Source organism: Plecotus auritus (assembly GCF_963455305.1).
Source record: "Plecotus auritus genome assembly, chromosome: 1".
In the NCBI taxonomy this organism is placed as follows: domain Eukaryota; kingdom Metazoa; phylum Chordata; class Mammalia; order Chiroptera; family Vespertilionidae; genus Plecotus; species Plecotus auritus.
Genome location: NC_137770.1, coordinates 159,640,490 through 159,665,125, shown reverse-complemented (window position 1 = coordinate 159,665,125; position 24,636 = coordinate 159,640,490). Strand labels below are relative to the sequence as shown.

The 24,636-nt window shown below is 40.1% G+C and overlaps 1 protein-coding gene across 4 annotated transcripts in view; it reads left to right on the top strand.

The window, feature by feature from the left end:
• Positions 1-24,636, top strand: part of FBH1 (F-box DNA helicase 1) — a 49,933-nt gene that overhangs the window by 10,786 nt on the left and 14,511 nt on the right. For 2 of the 4 annotated variants that reach the window (XM_080669661.1, XM_080669662.1), the window contains exons 2-15: positions 152-307; positions 3,473-4,074; positions 8,189-8,319; positions 8,425-8,560; positions 10,974-11,164; positions 13,516-13,608; positions 14,003-14,094; positions 15,827-15,995; positions 16,711-16,933; positions 17,543-17,630; positions 17,711-17,797; positions 19,039-19,175; positions 23,074-23,173; positions 23,267-23,388. In XM_080669661.1, the coding sequence (XP_080525787.1) occupies positions 152-307; positions 3,473-4,074; positions 8,189-8,319; positions 8,425-8,560; positions 10,974-11,164; positions 13,516-13,608; positions 14,003-14,094; positions 15,827-15,995; positions 16,711-16,933; positions 17,543-17,630; positions 17,711-17,797; positions 19,039-19,175; positions 23,074-23,173; positions 23,267-23,388 (2,327 nt within the window). Of the gene's footprint in view, positions 1-151; positions 308-2,064; positions 2,144-3,472; positions 4,075-8,188; positions 8,320-8,424; positions 8,561-10,973; positions 11,165-13,515; positions 13,609-14,002; positions 14,095-15,826; positions 15,996-16,710; positions 16,934-17,542; positions 17,631-17,710; positions 17,798-19,038; positions 19,176-23,073; positions 23,174-23,266; positions 23,389-24,636 lie in introns of those variants that run through there. The other 2 variants (XM_080669664.1, XM_080669663.1) reach the window with 2 other exon arrangements.

The window sequence follows — 24,636 nt, the reverse complement described above, 5'->3', positions numbered from 1 at the left end:
GTTGATGTGAAGGTAGAGAAGAAGAAAAGAGTTGGCTGAGTGGTCCATAGTCACTGTATTCCTGAAAATTAAGAATAATTTTCTGGCTAGCTTGTAGAATTGGTAATAACTAACAAGTGTCCCATTTCTTTTGCCAATTGGTATAATATAGTGAGACGGTTTAAGCGGAAGCATCTTACAGCCATCGACTGCCAACATTTGTCTCGGAGTCACTTGGCTGTGACCCAGCCCTTCAGTCAAAGATGGACAAACAGAGACCCGAACCATGGTCTCTATCCTAGACCCAGAACAAAAAGAGGGACTAGGGGTATGTCTTCCAAAAATGTACCTTGCATTTAGAATTTGTAGTGTGTGTGGCTTTTGAATGTCTCCCAGTATTTGTAAGTATTATTGTAGTGATTTTGTAGTCCTGTTGCAACATTTTGACACTTTTTTCATTATTTGTGCATTTTCCATGAAAATCCCTTCCTATTATAAGGCTTCAGGAAAACATGACTGAATGAATTCCATTAGCTTGCTTAATTATAACATGGTAGAAAACACATACCAATATCACCACTATTCCAATCTAGAACCATTTTGATTTCTTAACTCTGCAGTAATCTTCCTTGTCCTATTGCCAGTAGGTCCATTGTATCATTATTTTTCTCCAAAATGTTCCCTTATTCAGTGATTTCATGGTAGACTGCGACCTTGGTTACCCTTGGACCTGGACTGCTGCAGTAATACTTTTCCTTGCCTTTAGATTTTATTTCTTTCAAATCAGCTAGAACACACATCAAGATAATATTCTTGAGTACCATTTCCTGTCATGTCACTCCCACTCAAAAACCGACAGGGAAATGTCCTGTTACTATTATGGACCCAAGCTCAAACTTGCCATCACCTGATATTTATTATTTATTACATGCAAGTTCTGTATCTCACAGTTGGTTTTCTTATCATTTCACTATATACCAAATGAATTCCAACTTTTTAAAAATTAATTAATTAATTATTTATTTATATTTTTCAAGAAGAACTATTTTAAATATGTTACATGCAATAAACATTTCAAGAAAAATTTTAAGTATAACAATGTTACATGAAATAAACTAATATTTCAAGAAAAACAATTTTAAATATAATGTTACCTGCAATAAACATTAATATTTTGGGAAAAAAGATTTTAAATATATTACCAACCATCTTTTAATAATAGATGTATGATCCCGATTGCCTTATTTCCCTTTGATATATATAATTTCATCATCCAACTTAAATCTTATCTAGTTGTCTTTAAATATTATGTGTTTATCACTTTTGGAACTGCCATAACCAATTTATGAGGCAATTTTAAACTAAATGATTATATTTTGTTTGTTTTGTGTGTATAAGTCAACTTCTTTATTGTGAGTTTTTTATTGACAAATACTGTCAGCATGTGTATGTTTCAATGGGGAGTCCTAGCACTGAGCATGTAGTAGGCTCTTAATAGATATTGCTGTGACTGAATTCTCACAATTAGAAAATATCGAGATTTAACCCAGGCCTGTTAACTTCAAATCTGTGTTTTTATCACATTACCCCAGAAACAGTTATAGCTTTATTTTCCTAACATAGAAAAAAAAAATTAAATTCTTTCAAAGGCCAAATCTAGGATTTTTTTCAGAATGTTAAAAAAAATTCTAAAATGGTTTTTTAAAATATGTTTTAAACACATTTTAAAAAATACAAATATTTTACTAGTAGCCCTTTGCATGAATACATGCGCCAATAGCTCTCTGCCGCCCTCCTGTGGGCGCTCTGCCTGCTGCCCCGCCCTCCTGTAGCTCTCCCTGCCCCCCTCCTCATAGCTTGCTGCCCTGCTCTCTCCTATAGCTCCCCGCCTCCCGCTTGCTTGCTATCCTGCCCCCTCCTATAGCTCTCTGCTGCCTGCTTGTAGTTCGCTGCTCCACCCTCCTGCAGATCTGTGATCCGGTCATTACGTGGTCGGTCATTACACCTCATGGCATAATGAATAATTAGCATATTCCTCTCTTATTATATAGGATTGATTTCAGAGAGGAAGAGGGAGAGAGAGAGATAGAAACAATGATGAGAGAGAATCATTGATCAGCCGCCTCCTGCACGCCCCACACTGGGGATCGAACCCGCAACCCAGGTATGTGCCCTGATTGGGAATCAAACTGTGACCTCCTGGTTCATAGGTCGACACTCAACCACTGAGCTATGCAAGCCCGGCAAGGCTAAACTTAGTTTTGTTCTACTGTCTTATTTCCCAAGTTAAAATTCTGGCTACAGTCATTTCAGAAAGGAACCATGTATTTTGTTGTATATTGATAAGGTGTTTACCTACTTCATTGGCGTTTTACAATAATTTATAAGAGTTTAAAATGCAGTAATGATGTGTGAAATCACCTTTTGATTCCCCTTAGTGCCTGAAAAGTCTGTGAAGTCAGGGACTGTATTGTGCCATGCCAGCATGGCCAAGGGTGAACCTGAGGAGGGGCAGTGAAGGACTAAAGAAGACAGACGAGAATACAGCTGGGGTTAGGTGGGATCACTGTGCCTGGATAAGAAAACAGTGATCCAGCCTGCAAGTGTAAGCTTCATTTTATAGTCAGAGCACACAAAGCAAAACAAGAGATGTGGTCAACATGTTTACAATGTTCTTACGAGTTTCATCGTGTTTTGGCAGCACTTGCTGCACCTCCCACAGCCCATTAGCTACCTAGGAAGGAGCAAGGGAGGACTATAAGGTCAAGCTTAATTATGCTAGGAGGGCCCTGCCACAGCTCAGTCCGAGGCTTAACCCTATAGCCACTCCCTACACTATATATACCATTTTTCATTTTATTTTTGTCTTAGAATCATAGGTGCTTATGAATTAATGTATAAATTAGATTAGGTACCACTCTAATAATCTGAAGAGAATTCCAAGTCCTTTCTTTTTATTGTAAAATAAATTAAGGTGTCAGCTGCACAGGAAGAAATAAAAATAAAATGGTTTTAACTCTGTCACATGGGAGAGTGGGTTTTACTGAATCCTGATAACCTGAAGCATTTTTCTTTCTACTTAAGCAAACTTAGATTTTTTTATTATAAGAGCAAGCTAGGAGGTGTGAATTTTTATAGGTGGATGTGTGAGTGAATATGGCCAGTTGTTTGCTCTTGGTCCATTCATATGTTCAGTTTGTACATATTACAAAGTATAATGTGGTCCTCACACCATCTGAAGACTGGTCTCTGTCATTCCATATGTGTGTCTGACTATATGATGGAGCCAAATATAAGTGTGTGTGTGTGTGTGTGTGTGTGTGTGTGTGTGTGTGTGTGTTTTGAGGGGGGGGGGTTAAGCTCTTTATATAATCAATTAGCCAATAACTATATTCTTGTCTCTTAATTGAAAATTAGTTTGTATCATTTGGGTTAACAACGGGTCAACAGTCATTATTAATTTCTTGTTATGCTTTTTGGGTTCTCTGTGCAGGTCAACGATGTCAAAGGTACATCACTGAATTCTTCCCAGTTGGCCAGCAGCAGTGCACCAATGACATGGCTAAAAGCAATTCTGTGGGCCAGGACAGCTCTAAGGACTCAGAGGGTGAAATGATCTTTGTTGCAGAAAGCAATTGTGCCCTGTCTCAGGAAGATGGCGGAGAAGCAAGACTGGGCTCATCAGGCTCTGCTCTGCTGGCAAGGAAGCGCTCTCGGTCCTTTGAGGATGAGAGGAATCAAGCTACGGGGACCAGTCACTGGCGTGGGGTTCCTAAAAAAACCCCACGGCATTATTTGCCCCTGTCCTGCACAAAGGCTAGGGATGTCAGACTGGAAGCAGAGGGCTTTTTGTCCTGGCTCTCTGCAGAGACTGAAGAATCTAGCCAAGACGTGGAGAAAATTGAACATGATCCCATTCCTGACACTTACTATGGGCTTCTTGGAACCTTGCCCTGTCAGGAACCCCAGAGCCATATCTGCAGCCTGCCCAGCGAAGTCCTAAGGCACATTTTTGCTTTCCTCCCTGTGGAAGATCTCTATTGGAATCTGTGCTTGGTGTGCCACCTTTGGAGGGAGATAATTAGTGATCCACTGGTAGGTAAAACATTTGGAGTTCTCTGATGTTTTCTCTAAAAATAAAAAGATTAGCTTCCCTAATATATACTTTTTTTTTTTTTAAATCTTTATTGTTGAGAGTATTACAGATGTTTCCCCCTTTTCCCCCCATTGCCTCACTTTCACCCTGTTCCCACCCTGCCCCAGGCCTTCACCACCCCATTGTCTGTGTCCATAGGTAATGAAAATATGCATATAAGTTATTTGGTTAAGCTCTTCCCACCCTTTCTCCCCCCTTCCCTCTGAGATTTATCAGTCTGTACCACGTTGCCATGCCTCTGGTTCTATTTTATTCATTAATTTATTTTGTTTATTAGATTCCTTGTTCATTTATTTTGATTTTTAGATTCCATTGTTGATAGATATATATTTATTTACATTTTATTGTTCATATTTTTTATTTTTTTTTTCCTTCTTCTTAAAGAAGACCCTTCAACATTTCTTGTAATACTGGTTTGGTGGTGATGAACTCCTTTAGCTTTTTCTTACCTGTGAAGCTCTTTATCTGACCTTCAATTCTGAATGATAGCTTTGCTGGGTAGAGTAATCTTGGTTGTAGGTCCTTGCTATTCATCACTTTGAATATTTCTTGCCACTCCCTTCTGGCCTGCAAAGTTTCTGTTGAGAAATCAGCTGACAGACATATGGGTGCTCCCTTGTAGGTAAGTAACTGTTTTTCTATTGCTGCTTTTAAGATCCTCTCTTTGTCTTTAACCTTTGCCATTTTAATTATGATGTGTTTTGGTATGGGATTTTTTTGGGTTCCTCTTGTTTGGGACTCTGTGCTTCCTCAGAGTCTATTTCTTTCACTAGGTCTATTTCTTTCACCAGGTAGGGGAAGTTTTCTGTTATTATTTCTTCAAATAGGTTTGCAATATCTTTATCTTCTTCTGGAACCCCCATAATGCAAATGTTGATATGCTTGAAGTTGTCCCAGAGACCCCTTACACTATCTTCATATTTTTGGATTCTTTTTTCTTTTGCTGTTCTGATTGGGAGTTTTTTGCTTCCTCATATTCTAGATCACTGATTTTATTCTTGGCATCCTCTACTGTTGAATCCCTGTAAATTATTCTTTATTTCAGTTAGTATATGCTTAATTTTGGACTGGTCCTTTTTCATGTCTTTGTTCTCACTAACGTTCTTGAAATTCTCACTAAGTCCCTTGAACTCATTATTAAGATCCTTGAGCATCCTTATAACAATTGTTTTGAACTCTGTAGTAGTTTGTTTGCTTCCATTTAATTTAGTTCTTTTTCTGGAGATTTCTTCTGTTCTTTAATTTGTGACGTGTTTCTTTGTTTCTGCATTTGGCTGCTTTGATGTTTTTGTTTCTATGTATTAGGTAGAGCTGCTGTGTCTCCTGGAATTGGTAAAGTGGTTTGTGTAATAGGTGTTCTGTATGGTCCAGTGGCTCAGCCTCCCTAGTCACCTGAGCTGGGCACTCTAGGTTGCACCCCTTTATGGGCTGTGTGCTTTGTCTTATTGTAGTTGAGCCTTGATTGCTATTGGTGTCACTGGGAGAAATTTACCTCCAGGCCAATTGGCTGTGAGGACCAGCTGCAACTACTATTGTGCAGGAGACACCCCTATGGTTCAGGACTTGCTTTAGTGGGGCTTTGGTGCTCACTGAATCTGCCCCTTTAGTGTGTTGCTTGTGGAAGTGTAGAGTTGTAATCTGGTGTGGTCTGAAATTACCCACTGAGAACACTGACTCTGGGGCCTCCTGGGAGGTGCAAAGTCAACCACTACCTGGGGCCACCTGGCAGGAACTACAGAGCAATCTGCAGATGGCTGCTACTTGTATTGGGCTTAGAAGCATCCAGGTGAGACCAAGCTGTGAAACAAGGCAAGCTGGTAGTGCTGGGTCTTGGACCTCTTATTGATAGGTATGGGGCACTCTGATGCCAGCTGCTGTTTGTTTGAGAAATTTTAAAAGAGTCTGAAGCCTGAGACAGGACAAGCCATTCATATGGAAAAGCTGCTGCAAACAGCTTGGATGGGACTGCAAATTGGGTGGGGCAGGGTCTCAGGAAATCACCAGGGTGGAGAGAACAGTGTGAGCCAGGTTGATGGAGACTCAGATATGGTTGCCAGTAAGCTCTGCAATGGTAGAGGTCTTAGCATAGGAATAATGGACTCTGAACAATGAACCCTGTGAGCACCCCTCTCTGGGAACCCCCAAGTTCTTGCCCCTATTCCAGACAGTCCAGTTCTCCGTATGTCTCTGCTGCCCCAGTGCTGGAGCTCAGAGGGAGTGAGTCTGAGTAAGTCTGTGCCTGGGCCTTTTAAGAGGAACGGCCTGGGACTCTGGCAGCCTCCATATCATTCAGCCATAATCCCTGCTGGTTTTTATATTCTGAAGTTATGGGGACTTCTCTTCCCAGTACTGGAATCCTAGGCTGGGGGTCTGGTGTGGGGCTGGGACCCCTCGTTCCTCCCAGGAGGCCTCCACAGCTGAGATATCCCTCCCAAATAAAAATTGCCACATGTGGGTATCAGACCAGCCCATTCTGCACCTCTGCCCCTCCTATTAGTCTCAGTGTGATTTCTTCTTTATTTCTTTAGTTGTAAAACTTCCATTCAGCCAGATTTCAGGTGGTTCTGAATGATGGTGTTCTGTATTTTAGTTGTAATTTTGATGTGGTTTTGGGAGGCAGTGAGTACCAGCATTTACCTATGCCACCATCTTGATTCTCCAATACATACTTCTGATTATAGTGTGTAGTTTCCATTTGCCTCCAGAATAATATCCAAATTCCCTGGAGGCAGGTAAGGCTTTCCATGTTTTTCCCACTTTATTATCCCAGCCTCATTGCTCATTTCTCAACACATCCTTGTGTTCTATCCACAACACATGATTTGTTGCATTCCAACCAAAGACTGCATATTCCATTCCACATGTTGTTCTAACGCTCCGACTCACACCCCCATGTAAAGAGTTCCTCATATCTGTTTTGGTATGCTGTGTTTTTGTTTTCATTTGTCTCAAGGTATTTTCTAATTTCTTCATGATTTCTTTTGACCTATTGCTTGTTTTAAGAGTGTGTTTAATTTTCATGTATTTGTGGGGGGGGGTGTTTCTTGTTGGCTTTTTTTTTTTCCTGCTACTGATTTCTCGTTTCATTCCACAGGGATTGAAAAAGATACTTTCTATAATTTCAGTCCTTTAAAATTTGTTAAGATCTGTTTTGTGGCCTAGCATGTGATCTGTTGTGGAAAATGTTCCATTCACTTGAGAAGACTATATTCTACTGTTGTTGGGTGGAGTGTTCTGTATAGGTCTGTTAGGTTCAATGAGATGATTGTTTCCTAATTGCTCTTCTGACTGGTTGTGATATCCATTCTTGAAAGTGGAGTATTGAAGCCTCTATTGCTATTACGTTGCTGTCTATTTCTTCCTTCTATTCTGTTGGTGTTTGTTTCCTAGATTTAGGAACTCTGTTGTTAGTACATATATACTTATAATTGTTACATCTTCTTGGTAAATTGACCCTTTTATCATTATATAGTCTTCTTTGTCTCTTATAATAATTTCTGACTTAGTGTCTCTCTTGTCTGAGATTAGTATAGACACAGCTTGCATTTTATTTAATCGTCATTGAAACTCTGAGCCATTGTGTGCTGCTATTTCGATAGTGAAATTGAAGTACTAGCTTTTCCCAGATTCTATGTCAAGTTAGTGTTCGAACCAAAACCAAGACCTAGTTCTCCTAGTTTCCAACCAAAATTTGTGTAATGTTTGTACCCTATTTGCTCAGCTTTTGAATTGTGAGTTATAACTGCCTTTTTAAAACAATATGGTTTTATTGATTTTAGAGAGAAAGAGGAAGGGAGAGAGAGAAACATCAGCATCGATTGGCTGCCTCCTGTATGCCACCTGCTGGGGATTGAGCCGCAAGCCAGGCATGTGCGCTGACCTGGGATTGAACTGGTGACCTCCTGGTGCATGGATCAACACTCAATTACTGAGCCACACCAGCCAGGGATAATTGCTTTTTAATTGGTAGAAGGTAATGCATATGTTTGTGGCCTAATTTCCTCTCTAATAGCCATTGCCTACATGTTATTTTGGATTTTTTCAACTATATAGTTCATTCCTTGGAAAAAGCTGTATCATCGATACCTGATGAATGAAGAGCAAGCTGTCAGCAAAGTGGATGGCATCCTGTTGAACCAGGGTATTGAGAAAGAGTCGGATCTTTGTGTGCTGAACCTCATCCGGTGAGTTGCTTTTCTCCTTTGAAGAAGACAGTTTCTGAAGTCCTTTTGCATATATAATCACTTATGATCATCTTTCTCATGGACTCCTCTGTGAATGTCTTACAGCTATACAGCCACCACTAAGTGCTCCCCAAGCGTGGATCCTGGAAGGGCACTGTGGAGTCTGAGGGATCACCACCTTCTTCCTGAGGCAGAGGCCTGCGTGCGTCAACACCTCCCTGACCTTTACATCGCTGCTGCAGTAAGTGAAGAGGCTGTGAGGAATTTTGGGGGAAAGTGACCTTTTTCTTATTGGAAGAAAAGTGTAGTGGTGATTAATTTTGGCTGAAGGTTATTTTAGATTTATTTTAAAAAATCTTTCTTTAATCTCTGTTTTGAAGCCTTAATCCTGTCATTGGTCTCATTAGAGAAGTAAAAATCCACATTGTTGTAGATTCTTAAATCTGGAAGTAATTTTAAAAAGTATTCAGTTCAGCCCTGGCCGGCATGGTTCAGCGATTAGAGCATCGGCCCTTGTACCAAAGGGTCTCGGGTTTGAATCCCGGTCAAGGGCACATACCTGGGTTGCAGGTCCCACTCCCTGCACTGGTCTGGGCGTGTGTGGGCGGCAAACAATGTGTCTGTCTCTCTCTTTCTCTGTCACCTGCCTCCCTTCCACTCTTTAAAAATCAGTGGTAAAAGTATCCTTGGATGAGAATTAACAAAAAACAAACAAACAAAAAAACACATACACACACACACACACACACACACACACACCCCTCTAGTGCATATTTAGAGAATAGCCTAGGTCCCAGCAAGCCTTTTGGGGTGCCCACCTTGTGCATCTCTGTGGAGATGCCTTTCTAGCCATCTCTAACAATACAGGGTAGCTTCATTCTCCTAATTGCCACTCTGCTGCTGAGATGAGTAATGAAGTATGTGATTTTATAAGTCAGAATTGCTCAATAATTTAACAAGATTTGTGCTCAGAAAATATCAAAGAGACCCTGTCAAGATTAAAAAAAAAAGCATTCAGTTCAGCTCTGGCCGGTGTGGCTCAGTTGCTTGAGTGTCTTCTTGTGCACCAATATGTCGCCAGTTCAATTCCTGGTCAGGGCACATGCCCAGATTGCAGGCTTGATTCCCAGTAGAAGGTATACAGGAGACAGTGGATTGATGTTTTTCTCTCACATCAATAATTCTCTTTCTACCCTTCTCCCTTCCTCTCTCTCTCTAAAAAAAAAAAAAAAAAAAAAAAAAAAAAAAAAAAAAAAAAAAAAAAAAAAAAAAATCAACAAAAACATTAAAAACACACATTCAGTTTAATGTTTCATTCTGTTGAGGAATCCTTAACAGAGGATGGTCATCTAACTTCTGAACACTTTGATTAATAAGAATTTCTTTACAGGGCAGCCCATTCCATCAACAAGGTGGGTTATATGAGGACCAGAGAAATTCAGGGTCTTGTTACAGATGTACAATGAGTTAATGAGAAGCTGGAAATAGTCCTGAGTTTCCTGACCTATGGCTTCTCATTTAGATCATGGATTTTCAAATTTTATTTTGGAAGCTTGATGCAACCTCAACCTGTATTTTGCAACCAGTAGAGGACTGAAAACCCATCCATGTGCATTTCTCTTTCTGTCTTCAGTGAAGTGATGATGGTGGAGTGAGTTTTCTTTCACAGGATGGTGGTAGTGAGAGGTGCAGGGAATGTACCTTTCTTGGAATGCGTTTTTTTTAAACAGAGAAACTTGTAGTAAAGTTAAGAATGATAAAGATATATGTCCCATTATTGACTATTTCCATGTTAGTGAACATTTTCTTAGACATTACTAAGTGGAGCATACTGTGGTATAATAATAGATTTTCAAAAATTTATTTCATATTTATTTTACTTAATATTTAATAATTATTAAATAGAAACATATAGTAAGTAGTAAATTAATATCTTAATGTCAAAGAATTGTCAGTCTTGACTTCCCCCTTAAAGAGTGCTGTCTTCTTTTGTATCTCCCATCTTTTGTGCCTCCTAAGTAGGTACCCATTTAGTAGTGATACTGTTGTGACTCTGTTGAGTATCTGTGGACCTGAGAGCTCACACTGACATGGAGAAGAAGGGTGGGGAGGTGAGAGCATCATCTCTATGCAGGAGTCTATGTAAAATACTTAATACATGTTACTTAGTTATACTAAGCATTCAAATCCAGAAGTGATTAGGAGGAAGGAATATAGCCTTGGTTGGTGTAGCTCAGTTGGTTGGGCATCGTTCTATGCACCAAGAGGTTGCTGGTTCGATTGCCAGTCAAGGGCACATGCCCTGTTGCAGGCTCCATTCCTGGTAGGGATTGTATAGGAGGCAGCCAGCCAGTGTTGCCCTCTCATATCATTGGTTCTCTCTCTCCTTCCCACTTCCTCTCTCTAAAACTCAGTAAACTATTTTTAAAAATACATATCATATTTTAAAAAAAGAAGAAAGAATCCAGGGCAAAAGAAAGGTTGCCATTATTTCCCAGATATCATTTGGGAAGTTTGCATTCATTTCAGACAATCTGTAGATGGCACCTGAACCCCAACCTTGGGTTTCTTCACTGGTTGTTTGATGTGATCTTTATTAATTATGACCTGTGTTTTGGGGTCTTTTCTTCCCTTCCTGATTCATCTCCCTCTAGGGTGTCAACATGTGGGCTTTGGTAGCAGCCATTGTTCTCCTCTCCAGCAGTGTGAATGACATCCAGCAGTTACTCTTCTGCCTCAGAAGACCAAGCTCCACCGTGACAATGCCAGACATCACTGAGACCTTATACTGCATTGCTGTGCTTCTCTATGCCATGAGGGAGAAGGGAATTAACATCAGCAATCGGTAAAGTGGTGGGAGTGAGAATGGAAACTCCGATAGAGTGAAAGGTCCTAGACATGCAACAAGTCCCAGCTCTGCCACTTGCACACTAGGCAAGCCATAAAACTCACACTGCTCAGTTTTGTTATCTAGTGCTGGGAGACAGATACTGCATAAGTAGATGTATTAAACAAGAACATTTTACTGAGTGATTAGTAGTGCAAGGAAAAAAACCAGAGTGATAGGCAAGGGAAATGAGGAGTACTACTTTAGATTGGGTGAGAAAAAGCTTTTCTGAGGAAGTAACATCTGAATTGAAACCTGAATGTCAGGAAGAGCTGGCCATTTTTCTGGGGAGAGCATTTTAGCAGAAGGAATAGATAACTTAAGGGCCCAAAATGGGAATGAATTTAGTATATACAAAGAACAGAGAAGTTTAGTGACAAGTATGTGGTGAATAAGAAAAAAAGTGGTATATGATTATGAGAAGTCTGCAGTGACCAGATGAAGGAAGATGTTGTGTAGTCCATGTAAGGAGTTACAGTGAAATTTAAGGTATGAAGCGCAGCTCCTGGAAGGCCCTGGCCTGGAGACAGGCAGTGTGACAGTGCAGAAGATCTAGGAGAACCAGACGTTCTAGAGACGATACTCGGATTTCCTTTCTGGAATTAGTGAGCCTTAGGAGGAACATGGTGGTGGCACTAGGTGAACTGTGGCCCAGTCAGTCATGGTAAAGTTCAAGGATGGAACATTTAGTCTCCAGAAATGTCAGAGTATTTGCTGTGTTTCTGAGATATATTTCAATTCATTCATTAAATATTGCTTATGTTGTTCCCACTCCATGGCATTGAGGTGTGGAGGAAGGAGCTTCATGACATAATTCAGACAAGACAAATACACAAATGATGAATAATGACTATAAGTGCAAATATGAACCTACAAATTATCTGCATGTTTACATGGACATAGATGAGGAATGGGAAACATGTATGTTGTGTTTATATCTTTTTTCCCTGCTTTACCTGGGAGGTAATCTTTTATTTTTCCACTTGTAACAATGATTACTATCAAATTCCACTCATTGGGCTAGAGACCCTTATGGTGTTAGCGAAAAACTTGACCCTCACATACACTTGTGAGTTCATTGGCCACCAGTGGTCTCAACTCCAAGTTCTAACAGTATACAGTCCTGGGAGATAATCTTTTTTATTTTTTATTTTTATTGATTTCAGAGAGGAAGAGAGAGAGAGAGAGAGATAGAAACATCAATGATGAGAGAGAACCATTGATTGGCTGCCTCCTGCACACCCCCCACTGGGGATTAAGCCTGCAACCCGGGCATATGCTCTTGACCAAAATGGAACCCAGGACCCTTCAGTCCGCAGGCCAACACTCTATCCACTGAGCCAAACCAGCTAGGGCCTGGGAGATAATCTTAATGTGACCAGAGACTGAAATGTTATTTAGTCTAAATGTTATTTAGTCTCTCTCTAAAACTCAATAAACTATTTTAAAAAATATATACCATACTTAAAAAAGAAGAAGAAGAAGGAATCCAGGGCAAAAGAAATCTTAATGTGACCAGAGACTGAAATGTTGTATTACTAAAAGTATTTGTTTCATCAAAAAGATTGATGTGTGGAGGCCACCTGTTCTCACTCCAGGAATGGAGAGCAATTCACTAAATGGTGGGCAATTGGTGATAGAAGGAGATGAGTTTGGGCTCATGTGAACATAGAGAGGTTTGGAGTGACTTGTGATGGGACATGTTTAACCATGTCCAGTGCCTCTTTTGAGTGCACTGTGTTGTCTTTGGTCCTTATTGGTGACTTGGAGGATGTTTTGTTTTCTAGTTCTTAGTAATCATATTTTGTTACCCGTGTAGCACCCTTCCTTTGGGGCCTTAAAAGATAGAAAGCTCTTCATGCTTCTAAACCAATATCACCTCACAGGGAGCAACAGGGGATCACAAAGATAAGATGATGTTACATTGATGTTGGAACAAGAGTCTCACTAGGAGCAGAATTTACATTTGTTTTCAACTGATTCATACTGTTTTTGGGATTATTTGTCTATATGGTAGCAGCTAATGAATGCCTTGTTCCCCAAAGAACATGCCCTGGTCTCTCCCCTTTTGCCATTGCACACTGGAGCCAGGGTCTTTCCTAGAACTGTGCTCTCCAAGAGGGCTTTGGCCAGCTCTAGGTATATTTAAATTATTTTCTTTCCTTTTTATCATAAAATGGTGGTAGTTTTTTTGTTTGTTTTGTTTTGTTTTTTTAGCAATGGTAAAGAATCTAAATTCAACTCAGGAAAAATAAGATACAGATTATGGCTTAATTTGATACTCTCTAAATCTGCTTTTACCCTGTTAGGATTCACTACAACATCTTCTATTGCCTGTATCTTCAGGAGAATTCCTGTACTCAGGCCACAGAAGTTAAAGAGGAAACATCAGTTTGGCCAAGGTATGTATATAGACAAGTAAGAGTAAGTAAGAGAAAGAGAGAGAGAGAGAGAGAGAGAGAGAGAGAGAGAGAGAGAGAGAGAGAGAGAGAGGTCTTCCATTCTTGACTTGCTCATACTTAAGGAGGAGAGGTGTTTTGTTTTAACTTTATTGAGGTATAATTTACGTAAAATTCACCCATTTTAATTTTACAATTGAATGATTTTTAGTAATTTTACCGAGTGTGCAATCAATATCATAGTCTAGTTTTAGAACATTTTATCACCCCAAAAGGGAGATCTTTTCTTTGGTTAAATTTTGTTCATCTGATTTGCCTGTTCGGTTTTTGATAGTCTGTCACCTGTTCTTTTCAATTCTATTGTGTTTTTCTAATTTCTCTTCTCTAATGATTATAGCAAGAAAACCATCCAACTTACACATGAACAACAGCTGATTCTGAACCATAAGATGGAACCTCTCCAGGTGGTAAAAATTATGGCATTTGCAGGTAAGGGAGCTCACCAATACTGGAATAGAGAGTCAGGCTCATGACTTATCACTACATCCCCCTTCCCTATTACCTGCCAGAGTATCTTTACCTGGATTTGTTATTGAACTACTTCAATGAAATAATCTAAAAAGCAGTTGCCAAGTAAATCTTGGTTTTTTTCTTACCACACCGGGGAGCATCCACATTCCTGGTGAGACATAGTTCATAGGAATTAGTTTGCAGAGTAGTTACCAAAAGGATTGATCCAACCTGTCATTTATCATCATATATGCTCAATCACTGATTGCTTATGGACTGGCAGGTTACATTAATCTTTCAGAGTTTCAGTAGCTCCTGATTTCTGTTGGGTGAAGTCTAGAAGGCCATTCCACCATTTGGTTCTAACCTACATTCCCAAATATATTGTTGACTCTTCTCATGACTCAGTCAACTCATTGTCCATACATTTTCTTAAAGTACTTGGTTATTCTTTTGTCTGAACCTTTGCTCATGCTATTTTCCTACCTGGAATTTCTTTCCGCTTTTTTTCTGCCTACATATCTTACTAAAAACAACAGTAGCCATTTCTTAAATGCCTGTCATGTGCCTGGCACTGTGATAATCCTAACAGCATTCTGTAAGGTTGGTTAGTTATCTCTGTTTTATAGATGAGGATTTGAAGCTCAGAGAAAAAATTACTAGGTCCAGGTTAAATAAACAAATAAGTGATAGAAGTAGAATTAAAAGCTGGATCTCTTTCCAAAAACCTGCCTTTTTCCTCTTCCTCTCCTTCTCTTTTTTCTCCCCCCGCACCCTCTTTGTTCTTTGCTATGTTGACTCCCAACATTTCTGGTTCTTGATGGAGGCTTCTTTAGTCATTTGAGTCCTATATGATCTCTGAACTCTTACCTACAGCTAATTATCCTTACTAACTGTTTGGTACCTGATTATATAGTAGGAATAGCCAACACGCACACTTTATAAATACTACACTGTGTCATTCATCTTCAAAACAGCCCTGTAAGGTTGGAAATAGGGTACTATTTTTCTTTTCTTTTTTGACAGGTGAGATTTATTTTGTTTCCAAATCCATATTCTTCCTCACTTTACTGTGTTACCATTATACTTATGTTTTGTTCTAATTGTTTCAACTGTATTGGTATTTTATGTCCAACTAGATTATATTGTAGAAACCTTGCTTTATGTTTTTTAATATTCTCCTAGTACTTAGCATACAACTGAACATGTAGTAGGTACTCTACTCAAATACTTTTTAAATGAATGACAGTTGACTAACTGAATGATTGAATGACTGGTGGAGAGGTAGGGCAGACAAGAGAGTTCAGAATGAATCTCATTTGTATGCTCTTGCCATCGAAGCATTAACGAGTTCTAGGCCAGCCATAGCTACCATGTATTGCATTCTGCTGTTACTTTGCTTATCTTTATCCTGCTTGACTCTACTGTTACATATTCATGGCTGAGAAGCACACTCAAGTTCATTAAGACCAAGTGGCTTGCCCTTCGCTACTCAACTAACAGAGCCATGATTCCAACACAGATTAATCTGACTTAGAATCTGCTATTCTTTTCACTATACCGTTGTTCATTTTTATCAGTATTAGAAAACTTGTCACTGTCTAGTCTTAAGCAAGAGGTGAGATAAATGTGGATAAAACTTGACCAAGGCATCCTTTGGAACAGTTTTTCCTGGTCAGAGGGTCATTTCCTTTCCTTTTCGCTTCCCCAGGCACTGGGAAGACATCTACCCTGGTCAAGTATGCTGAAAAGTGGTCTGGGAGCAGGTTTCTTTATGTGACATTTAACAAGAGCATCGCAAAGCAGGCCGAGCAAGTCTTCCCCAGCAATGTCACCTGCAAAACCTTTCATTCCATGGCGTATGGACACGTTGGGAGGAAGTGAGTATTGTGTTGCCACCATTATTATTATGTCTAATTACTGTTTTCATGTTGCGATTATCATGATCACATATTGATTTACACCATAATGGCACTAAGAAAATTGAATGCTTTATCTCCATTTATAGACAGGAAATAGAAAGATAGATGTAGTGATTTATACTTTTATCTGATAAAAATACATTGTTTACAAGTAATGTCTAAGGTGGGACAATCCCTCTCATTTCTCTGGAACTGAAGCACAGAAAGTCAGGATAACTTGTCTGGAGTTCAGAATATAAGCAATATGATTGGTCAGTTTTAGGGTTTCCTTGGAACTGGGCAAGAGAGAGAAGACTAAGCTGAGGTGCAGTTGGCCCAGGTCTCTTGAAGCCTCTGAATCAGCATTCCCTTGGATATGAAGGCTTCAAGGAACTTGGAGTGTCCCTACTTAGGGGCCTCTTGGAGTTTGGTCTGCATCTTGAATTAGTAGTATCTGCCATGAGTTACTTTATCTTCCGGGTTAATATATGTGAATTCCTGGAAGCCTAATGAAGCCATTCCAAATCATACATGGATCTGGCTTAACTTCTCTGGCTTTTTTTTCCTCATGTATATGTGATACTGAGAGTGACCTTGTGGTGTCATTTCAGAGAAGGGGATTGGGAGTGGGGGACACATTTTGTTGGCATTGCCAGTAAAGCCAAATACTGTTCATTTGGGATATGTATTACAGGTACCAGTCAAAGAAAAAGTTGAATCTCTTCAAGTTAACACCCTTCATGGTCAATTCTGTCCTTGCTGAAGGGAAAGGTGGATTCATAAGGGCCAAGCTAGTGTGTAAGACTTTAGAAAACTTCTTTGCCTCGGCTGATGATGAGCTGACTATTGATCACGTACCTATTTGGTGTAAGGACAGCCATGGACAGAGAGTCATGGTTGAACAGAGTGAAAAACTGGTGAGTATTGAAATATCTTTAGTATTAGGGATCTGGTAGTAAATGAGAAGAGTTGACACAATACAGTGTTATATTTGTCTTTCATTTTTTCATAATTGCTGGCAGGAAGTACTGGTGGAGGGCGAGACTGTAGGCTAATCGTGATAGCTGGGAGTTATAAAGTGTTTTGTTTGCGAAGAATACTCATGGACATCTCACTCAGTTCTCGCATTGGTTTTCCCATTTAGAAAATGAGGCACCGACCCAGGGTTTATAGGAGTTTGTCACTGGGGCTGCTGGATGAATCTAAAGATTGGAAATCTCTTTTCTAATTTTTAACAAGTTTTTTTCAGTCATTTGCCATTCTTTTTATGAATTAATTGTTAGTCATAAATCTAGAGACATGATCTAGCCTTTTCTAGTCTATCAGATTTTGTGTTGTCAGAGCAATGTTCTGTCACTGGGCTGTCGTGGAGCCAGAAGGAGGTTAGGGAATTGACTGCCACTCTCCGAAATGGGATGGTGCCTTTATTCTGACCTCTGCTCTATATGTGGAAATGAAAGTGTGATTTCAGTGTGCTGTCTTTTCCAGGGTCTTAAACTAGGAGTTACCAATTACTTGTTTTCTAGAACAGTGTTCTTGAAGCGAGCCGCCTTTGGGACAACATGCGGAAGCTGGGGGAATGCAAAGAAGAGGCTTACCAAATGACTCATGATGGTATGCAAGTTTCCAAATCTTGCTGTTCAATGTAACTGCTTTAGTTATGAGTTATGACTGTTGTTACTCCCTTCTTTTAGGCTACTTGAAACTCTGGCAGTTGAGCAAGCCTTTGCTTGCCTCTTTTGACGCCATCTTTGTGGATGAGGCCCAGGACTGTACCCCAGGTGATAAACTATTTTGGACATCAGTAGTCTCAAATACTAAGAAACAATATCATGATTGTATAAGAGGACATATATGTGAAATAAATTGATTATTCTCATTTGTCCTAAAGAAGAGGAGCAAATGATATTTAGTCATTCAGAAAGCTTTTATTATTTGATTTTGGATTTCAGCAGTTATCCTTTCCCCCACCCAAGGCAGATTAATTTTCCTCTAAATGTTTTGCTTCAGGTTATGCTTTAAATGTTGATGAAGCATAGGTCATCAGATGATAGGGACCTAGATTCATGCTGAGTGGGAAAAGATGGTCAATTTAGAGTGAACAATTTGTGTTGTATACTTTTCAAGTGGCTAACCCTATATAATAAAAGCCTAATATGCAAATTGTCCCCTTGGTCAGTCGTTAGATTGGGAGTTTGACCGGGAGACCGCGAGTTCGACTGCTTGCTATAACGTGCACTGACCACCAGGGGGCAGCGCGTAACATGGCAGGCGTTGGTGACGCAGTGCTGGCAGTGGAGGCGCTGCCGGCCCCAATGGGCCCTGATGAGAGCAGGACTGTGGCAGGATGGTAGAGCAGGTGAGCGGGCGGCACCAGGCCAAGCAGGTGCAAATAGGGGCTCGATCGCCCCTCAGATGGTGACCAGTGGTGGCGGCAGGGGGCGGGGCCACCTCCCGGCTCCCAGGCGCTGAGGGAGCCAGGTGGGGGGCCCAGCCCCGATCAGTCACCTTGCAGGGGGACAGTGGAGCAGGTGAGGGGGTGGTGCCAGGCTAAGGTGGGGTTCCAGGTGGGGCTGTGAGGCTGGGGGCGCGAGCTGGGGCCTGATCTCCCCAGGCCACCCCAAGGAACCCCACCAGTGCTTGAATTCGTGCACTGAGCCTCTAGTAGAAAATAGGCAGTGTGACTTTGTAGGTTATTTTGGGACCTTAAGTTATAATATTAGTGAGAAAATATAATTTACCTCATTTTATATTTGCCTATGTGATTTTTTATATACAAAAATGTGTTCAGGACTGAAAATAATCTACATTCTTAGGATTAGAAACTCTTTTGTCTGTTATAAAATCATTTCTTTGGAATGAGTGTGCCTGTACTGCAGGACAAGACAACTCTGTTGTGCAGTGCGCCCTGGATCAGTTTCATGAAAGCATTTTCATCCCTTTTTGTCTGAAGTGTGGTTTCTTTTTGCGATGTGGGTTGGCTTTCTTTGAGAGCTCTTATGTTCCCTCTTATTGTTTGCAGCTATCATGAATATAGTTCTGTCTCAGCCATGTGGGAAGATCTTTGTAGGGGACCCACACCAGCAGATCTATACCTTCCGTGGTGCAGTCAATGCTCTGTTTACAGTCCCTCACACCCATGTCTTCTATCTCACACAGGTAAGAGCTCTCTTTGCTCCTGAGTCCCCAGAAGCACATAAACAAGCATTGTGGTTCACTATTCTTGTTTTTCAGTGGTTACTATGTGCTAGGACCTGTGCCAGGTTTTGTGTCAGTCTCACAGTATGTAGCCACTTCTTGCTTCTAAGCAGTGGTTCGCTGTGGTTCTCAGGGGATCTGCAAAGTCCAATGGTTTTAATAATAGTAACTAGAGGCCCAATGCAAGAAGATTCGTGCAAGAATGGGCCTTCCTTCCCCTGGCTGCTGGTACCGCCTTCACTCCGGCCGGAGCCGCCTTTCCGCCTTCCATGCTGCCCAGAAACCCGGAGCAGCTGGGGTGGTGCGGAATGCCTGTGTTGTCACCATCGCAAATTAACCCACCATTCTTTGTTGGGTTAATTTGCATACTCACTCCTGATTGGCTGGTGGGTGTGGCGAAGGTATGGTCAATTTGCATCTTTTTCTTTTATTAGTGTAGATTTGCTTTTTTCACTATGTTGACATTTGAACTAATGATGCAGAGCAGTGGTGGGTGAAACTGCTAGTGCCTTCCCATGGACAAAGGCGTCGGCACCAAACAGTACTTACTAGCAGTCATTGTATTCTTTACTTCAATGTACTTACAGAGTTTAAAAACAAAAAGCAACAACTCACCCCACCCCCCAAAAAATGCAAAACAAAACAGTTCTCTTAAAAATGTACTTGATACAGAAAAAATGATTAATTTTATTAATTGCTGTCCCTTGCGGACATACATCTCTTTAATGTTCTGGGTGATGAAGTGGGAGGTATGGATAAAGTACTTCTGCCCACCGAAGTATGTTGGTTGTCTAATGAAGAGCACTTTTGTGATTGAGTTGCAAGCTACACTGGCAGCTCTTTTCTTATAGTACCATTTGTCATTGAAAGAACAGCTCACCGACCAACTCTGGTTATTCAGATTTGGGTTTGAGCTATGACTCATTGCCAAATCTTTGTTTCCAAGTGAAATCTAAATTTTGATGTCTGCCACTATGAGCATGACAACCCATGGTGTCCTTGATTGTCCAAAAAGGTTACTAAACTTCCCTCCCCTTTTCAATATGCATGTGTGTAAGGCTGAATTTTCTTTGTCTTTCAACCAAAACAACATGTCACTACAGATAGAATGCAGACAGAACTGAGAATTCAGCTGTCTTCTATTCAGCTTGGCATTAAAGAGATTTGCAAAAATGTAAAACAGACACTTTCTTCCTGCTAAATTTTTTTTTTTGTTTTAGAAAATATATTTAAAAAATATGTTCTTTATGTTATGCAATTGGTTTTATTATTATTATTTTTGAATGAATCAAAGTTTCTAATGTGGTATCATAGTTAGATACAACTCATAAATAAAAGCTCCTTCAGAGCCTCAGCAATTTTTAAAAGGGTAAAGAGTACTGAGACCAAGAGGTGCAAAAACCACTGTTTTTAAGAAACACTTCCAGTTAGAGGATATGAGATGTGCCAGCTAGTAATCTGAACTGTTTTTTTCTGTTATAGAAAGTCCTGCAACCTTCTCTGTGACTTTATTCTTTTGAGTTCCTGTTGTATTCTAGGGTGATTTAGGGTAATGTCAACTCAGAGTAACTTTTTTTAATAGACATTTTCAGAGTTACAGAAGAATTGAGACAGTAGTACAGAAATTTCTCATATGCCATGCATTCAGTTTACCATATCCTATATAATCCTGTATAATCTTATATAATAAAAGCATAAAATGCTAAGTGTCTGACCGATTGCTATGACGTGCACTGACCACCAGGGGCAGATGCTCTGACTGGTAGGTTAGCTTGCTGCTGGGGTCCAGCCGATGGGGACTTGGTGAGAGGGCTGGACACGCCCTGGAGCCCTCCCGCAGTCCCTCCCTGGCCGGCCCCGATCGGCCCTGATTGGGACTGGGCAAGATGGCCCCGATTGGCCTGGATTGCTGGCCAAGGCAAGGGACCCCACCCACGCATGAATTTGTGCACCAGGTCTCCAGTTATTAACAGTTCATTAATTATGGTGCATTTGCCACAATTAATGAACTAGTATTGGTGCATTATTATAAAGCCCTTAGTTTATTCAGATTTCCTTAGTTTTTGCCTAATGTCCTTTTCTGTTCTAGGATCCTATGAAGGTTACCATATCTTCATAACATGCAGTTGTCATGTCTTCTTAACCTGTTGGCTGTGACAGTTTCTCAGACTTTCCTTGTTTTGGATAACTTGGACAGTTTTGAAGAGTACTGGTCAGGTGTTTTGTAGGATGCCTGTATTGGAATTTATCTACTGTTTTTCTCATGATCAGACTGATGTTATGGGTGTTGGGGAGGAAGATCTCAGAACAAAACTGTCACTTTCATGACAATATTGAGAGACTATGATTTACGACTGTTGATGTTGACCTTGATAATCTGGCTGAAGTAGTGTTTGTCAGGTTTCTCTCCCTGCCCCCTGCCCTTTCCATACTATATACGTTGGAAGAAATTCACTATACTTAGCCCTCACTTAAGAATAAGTGTTGGAGTATCTGTATAAATTATTTGTTATTCTTCTGCAAGAGGGATTTATGTCTTCTCTCCCATTTATTCATTTATATCAGTATGGATTTATTATTTTATAATTTGGGTTATGATTCACTCAGGAAAGTTCTATAGCAACGAAGTCTCACTTTCTTTAGACTATATTATTGATGTTCACTAAAGCACATAATACTTCATTACCTTAAGTTAGAAATGCATATAAAAGGCAATGAATATCATGAGTTTAGACGCCAAAATTAGGAAAGAATGGCGTCTTTCCAGCTTCATTGGTCAAGGAATTAGGTGTTAAGCAGACTTTTGAAGGGCAGGTAATTGTTTTGCCATGCACTAGGGCAGGGAGAGTTCAGGGAATGCTCAGGGACTAATGACTATACTTGTGGCTGGTTATGTAGGGCAATGGTTTAAATTAATGTAGAGAAAATTTCTAAGGCAAGGAGAGAAACTCCCTCCCTTAATCTTTTGTGTAATTATTACTTGTTAGATTTGATTTTAAAAGAAGGGTAGAGGTAGCTTAAAAGAAAAATAGGCCACTCACTTTGGGAATAAAAGAAAATAGGCTGTGATGAATCTTTAAAATGTATGCATCACCTGTTCTTCCTGTATTATTCTTTCTTTTCTAAAAAATTGCTTAAAATATGTTTTTATTAATTTCAGAGAGAGGAAGGAAAAGGAAGAGAGAGACAGAAACATCAATGATGAGAGAAAATCATTGGTCAACTGCTTCCTGCACACCCCTACTGGGGATTGAGCCCACAACCCTGGGCATGTGCCCTGACCTGGAATCGAACCAAACCATGACCTCCTGGTTCATGGGTTGATGCTCAACTACGGAGCAATGCCGGCCAGGCTGCTCTTCCTTTTTTTTTTTTTTTTTTTTTTAGCAAGGGCATGGCTTGAGGACAGTGTGTGGGAACATTGATCTGACAGACGTATAGAGAGGCATCGGCAGTAGGAGGAAACTGGAGGGAAAGAGACCAAGTAGGTAAGGCATGAAGTTTGAGTTTCGGAGCTGACCTGGCAGCAGTGATAAGAAATATATTATAGAAAATGTGGTGGACGAATTGTCAAGATTTGGATTTGGGGACAAGAGGGGAAAAAAAGGCAACTAAAGTTTCAAGATAGAAAATGCTATTCTGAAAACTTAGAAATAAAGTCAATGGTTCTTTGTCAAGCTCCTGTTCAGTTTGTTAACTAACAAGTGGGTTAACAGTACGGAATTTCCAAATATTCTCTCCAGGTAAGGTGAGCCAGAATGATCACTTTGGCAAGGCAAAGACTTGATAATGATAGAAATGTGCTAACATACTTTAGGGAGAGGTTGCTAACTCTTTTTGTTTTGCTGTTTTCCAACAGAGTTTTAGATTTGGTGTGGAAATTGCTTATGTGGGAGCTACTATCTTGGATGTCTGCAAGAGAGTAAGGAAAAAGACTTTGGTTGGAGGAAACCATCAGAGTAAGCTTTTCAGTTATTCTTCTTTTATTTGCTACAAAAATTAGTTTTCTCTTTATTTGGATTTGCTGTAGAGTTTGTGCTGTCTCCCAAAAGGTGGCATTAGAGGTGATACAAAGGGGCAGGTGGCCCTGTTGTCCCGGACCAATGCCAATGTGTTTGATGAGGCTGTACGGGTGACTGATGGAGAAGTACCTGCAAGGATACATTTGATTGGGGTAAGAGTAAATTTCTGTTGACTGCTTCATGCACAGAAACATTGCAGACAAACATAGCCAATGGAAATGTTCAATTTAGTTAAGATTATTATGCAAGCAAGCATTTGGGTTTTTGACATTTTTCACCATCTGCACTGTGACTGAAGTCTTTCTCCCTGACTATTCTGATTATGCTAGCCAAGCATTCCTATACAGTCAGATCCAAAAAGAACTGAGGATCTCCTACTATTTAAAAAAACAAATGCCCTTCTCACCTTTGGCTGTGCAAATGAGGCTGCTGGCTATCTGTGAATGTTCCGTGTGTGTTGTTCATTAGTGTAAGAATGGGTAAGGTGACAACACAGCTGGGACAGGCTAGTGGGCTCCAGTGGATAAAAAGTGAATACCTAGTTCTAGCCCTGGTTCTGTCACTAACTTTGTGTGGCTTGTGGCAAGTCACAACTTCTGTGTGCCTCATTCTCTCCTTCTCTAAGATAAAAATAATGCCTTTTCTTTACCTGTTTCATGGGGAAGTTAGGGTTCATTGACATATATATGGCATTTTTAACTCTTTGAAGCAAAGTTATATGACTAAAAGACATTTGCTCATTCATTTATGAAAAATTATTTTCGAGGGCCTACTGTGTGTAGCCACTCAGTAAATATATTGAGTGAATCATAATCACCAAAATGTTCTCACTTCCCTTTTTTATTTATAAAGATTTTATAACTAAGTTATAGGAAAAAATTCAGCCTTAATCTCAGTATTTCATATAATTCTCATTTTTGCTAATTATTTGTCTTTGTCCTTCTGGATGTGTATTTTTCCATTATTGTCATTATAGGGTACATTAAAAAGTAGGCTGTTTTAACTCAACACATAAGCATTTCTTTCATGTTGCTACTATAATGTCATTAACAGTATTTCAAAAATAGCATAATTTAGCTATTTTTGTTATTGTAAGAAAATACCGGTAGTACTTGGGGAGTACCATCCATGCTGGGCATGATATAAAGTAAGTTGCTCTCTTCCCCTCTCTGTATCTGCTCATCCCCTGTCGCATGTATCATTACACCTGATCACATCTGGTTTCTAATTATGATGTATACTGTCTTATGTTGGTCTCTGTTCTATGTTAATGTGTATGTGTCCCTTCCCAAATTGATGATAAATCCTTGTAGTGTGGAGCCTTTAACACGTGTTTCTTCTGTACTGGGGCCTGATGCCATGCAAATGCTGGGTCCACCAGCCAGTGCTCAGTACATGCT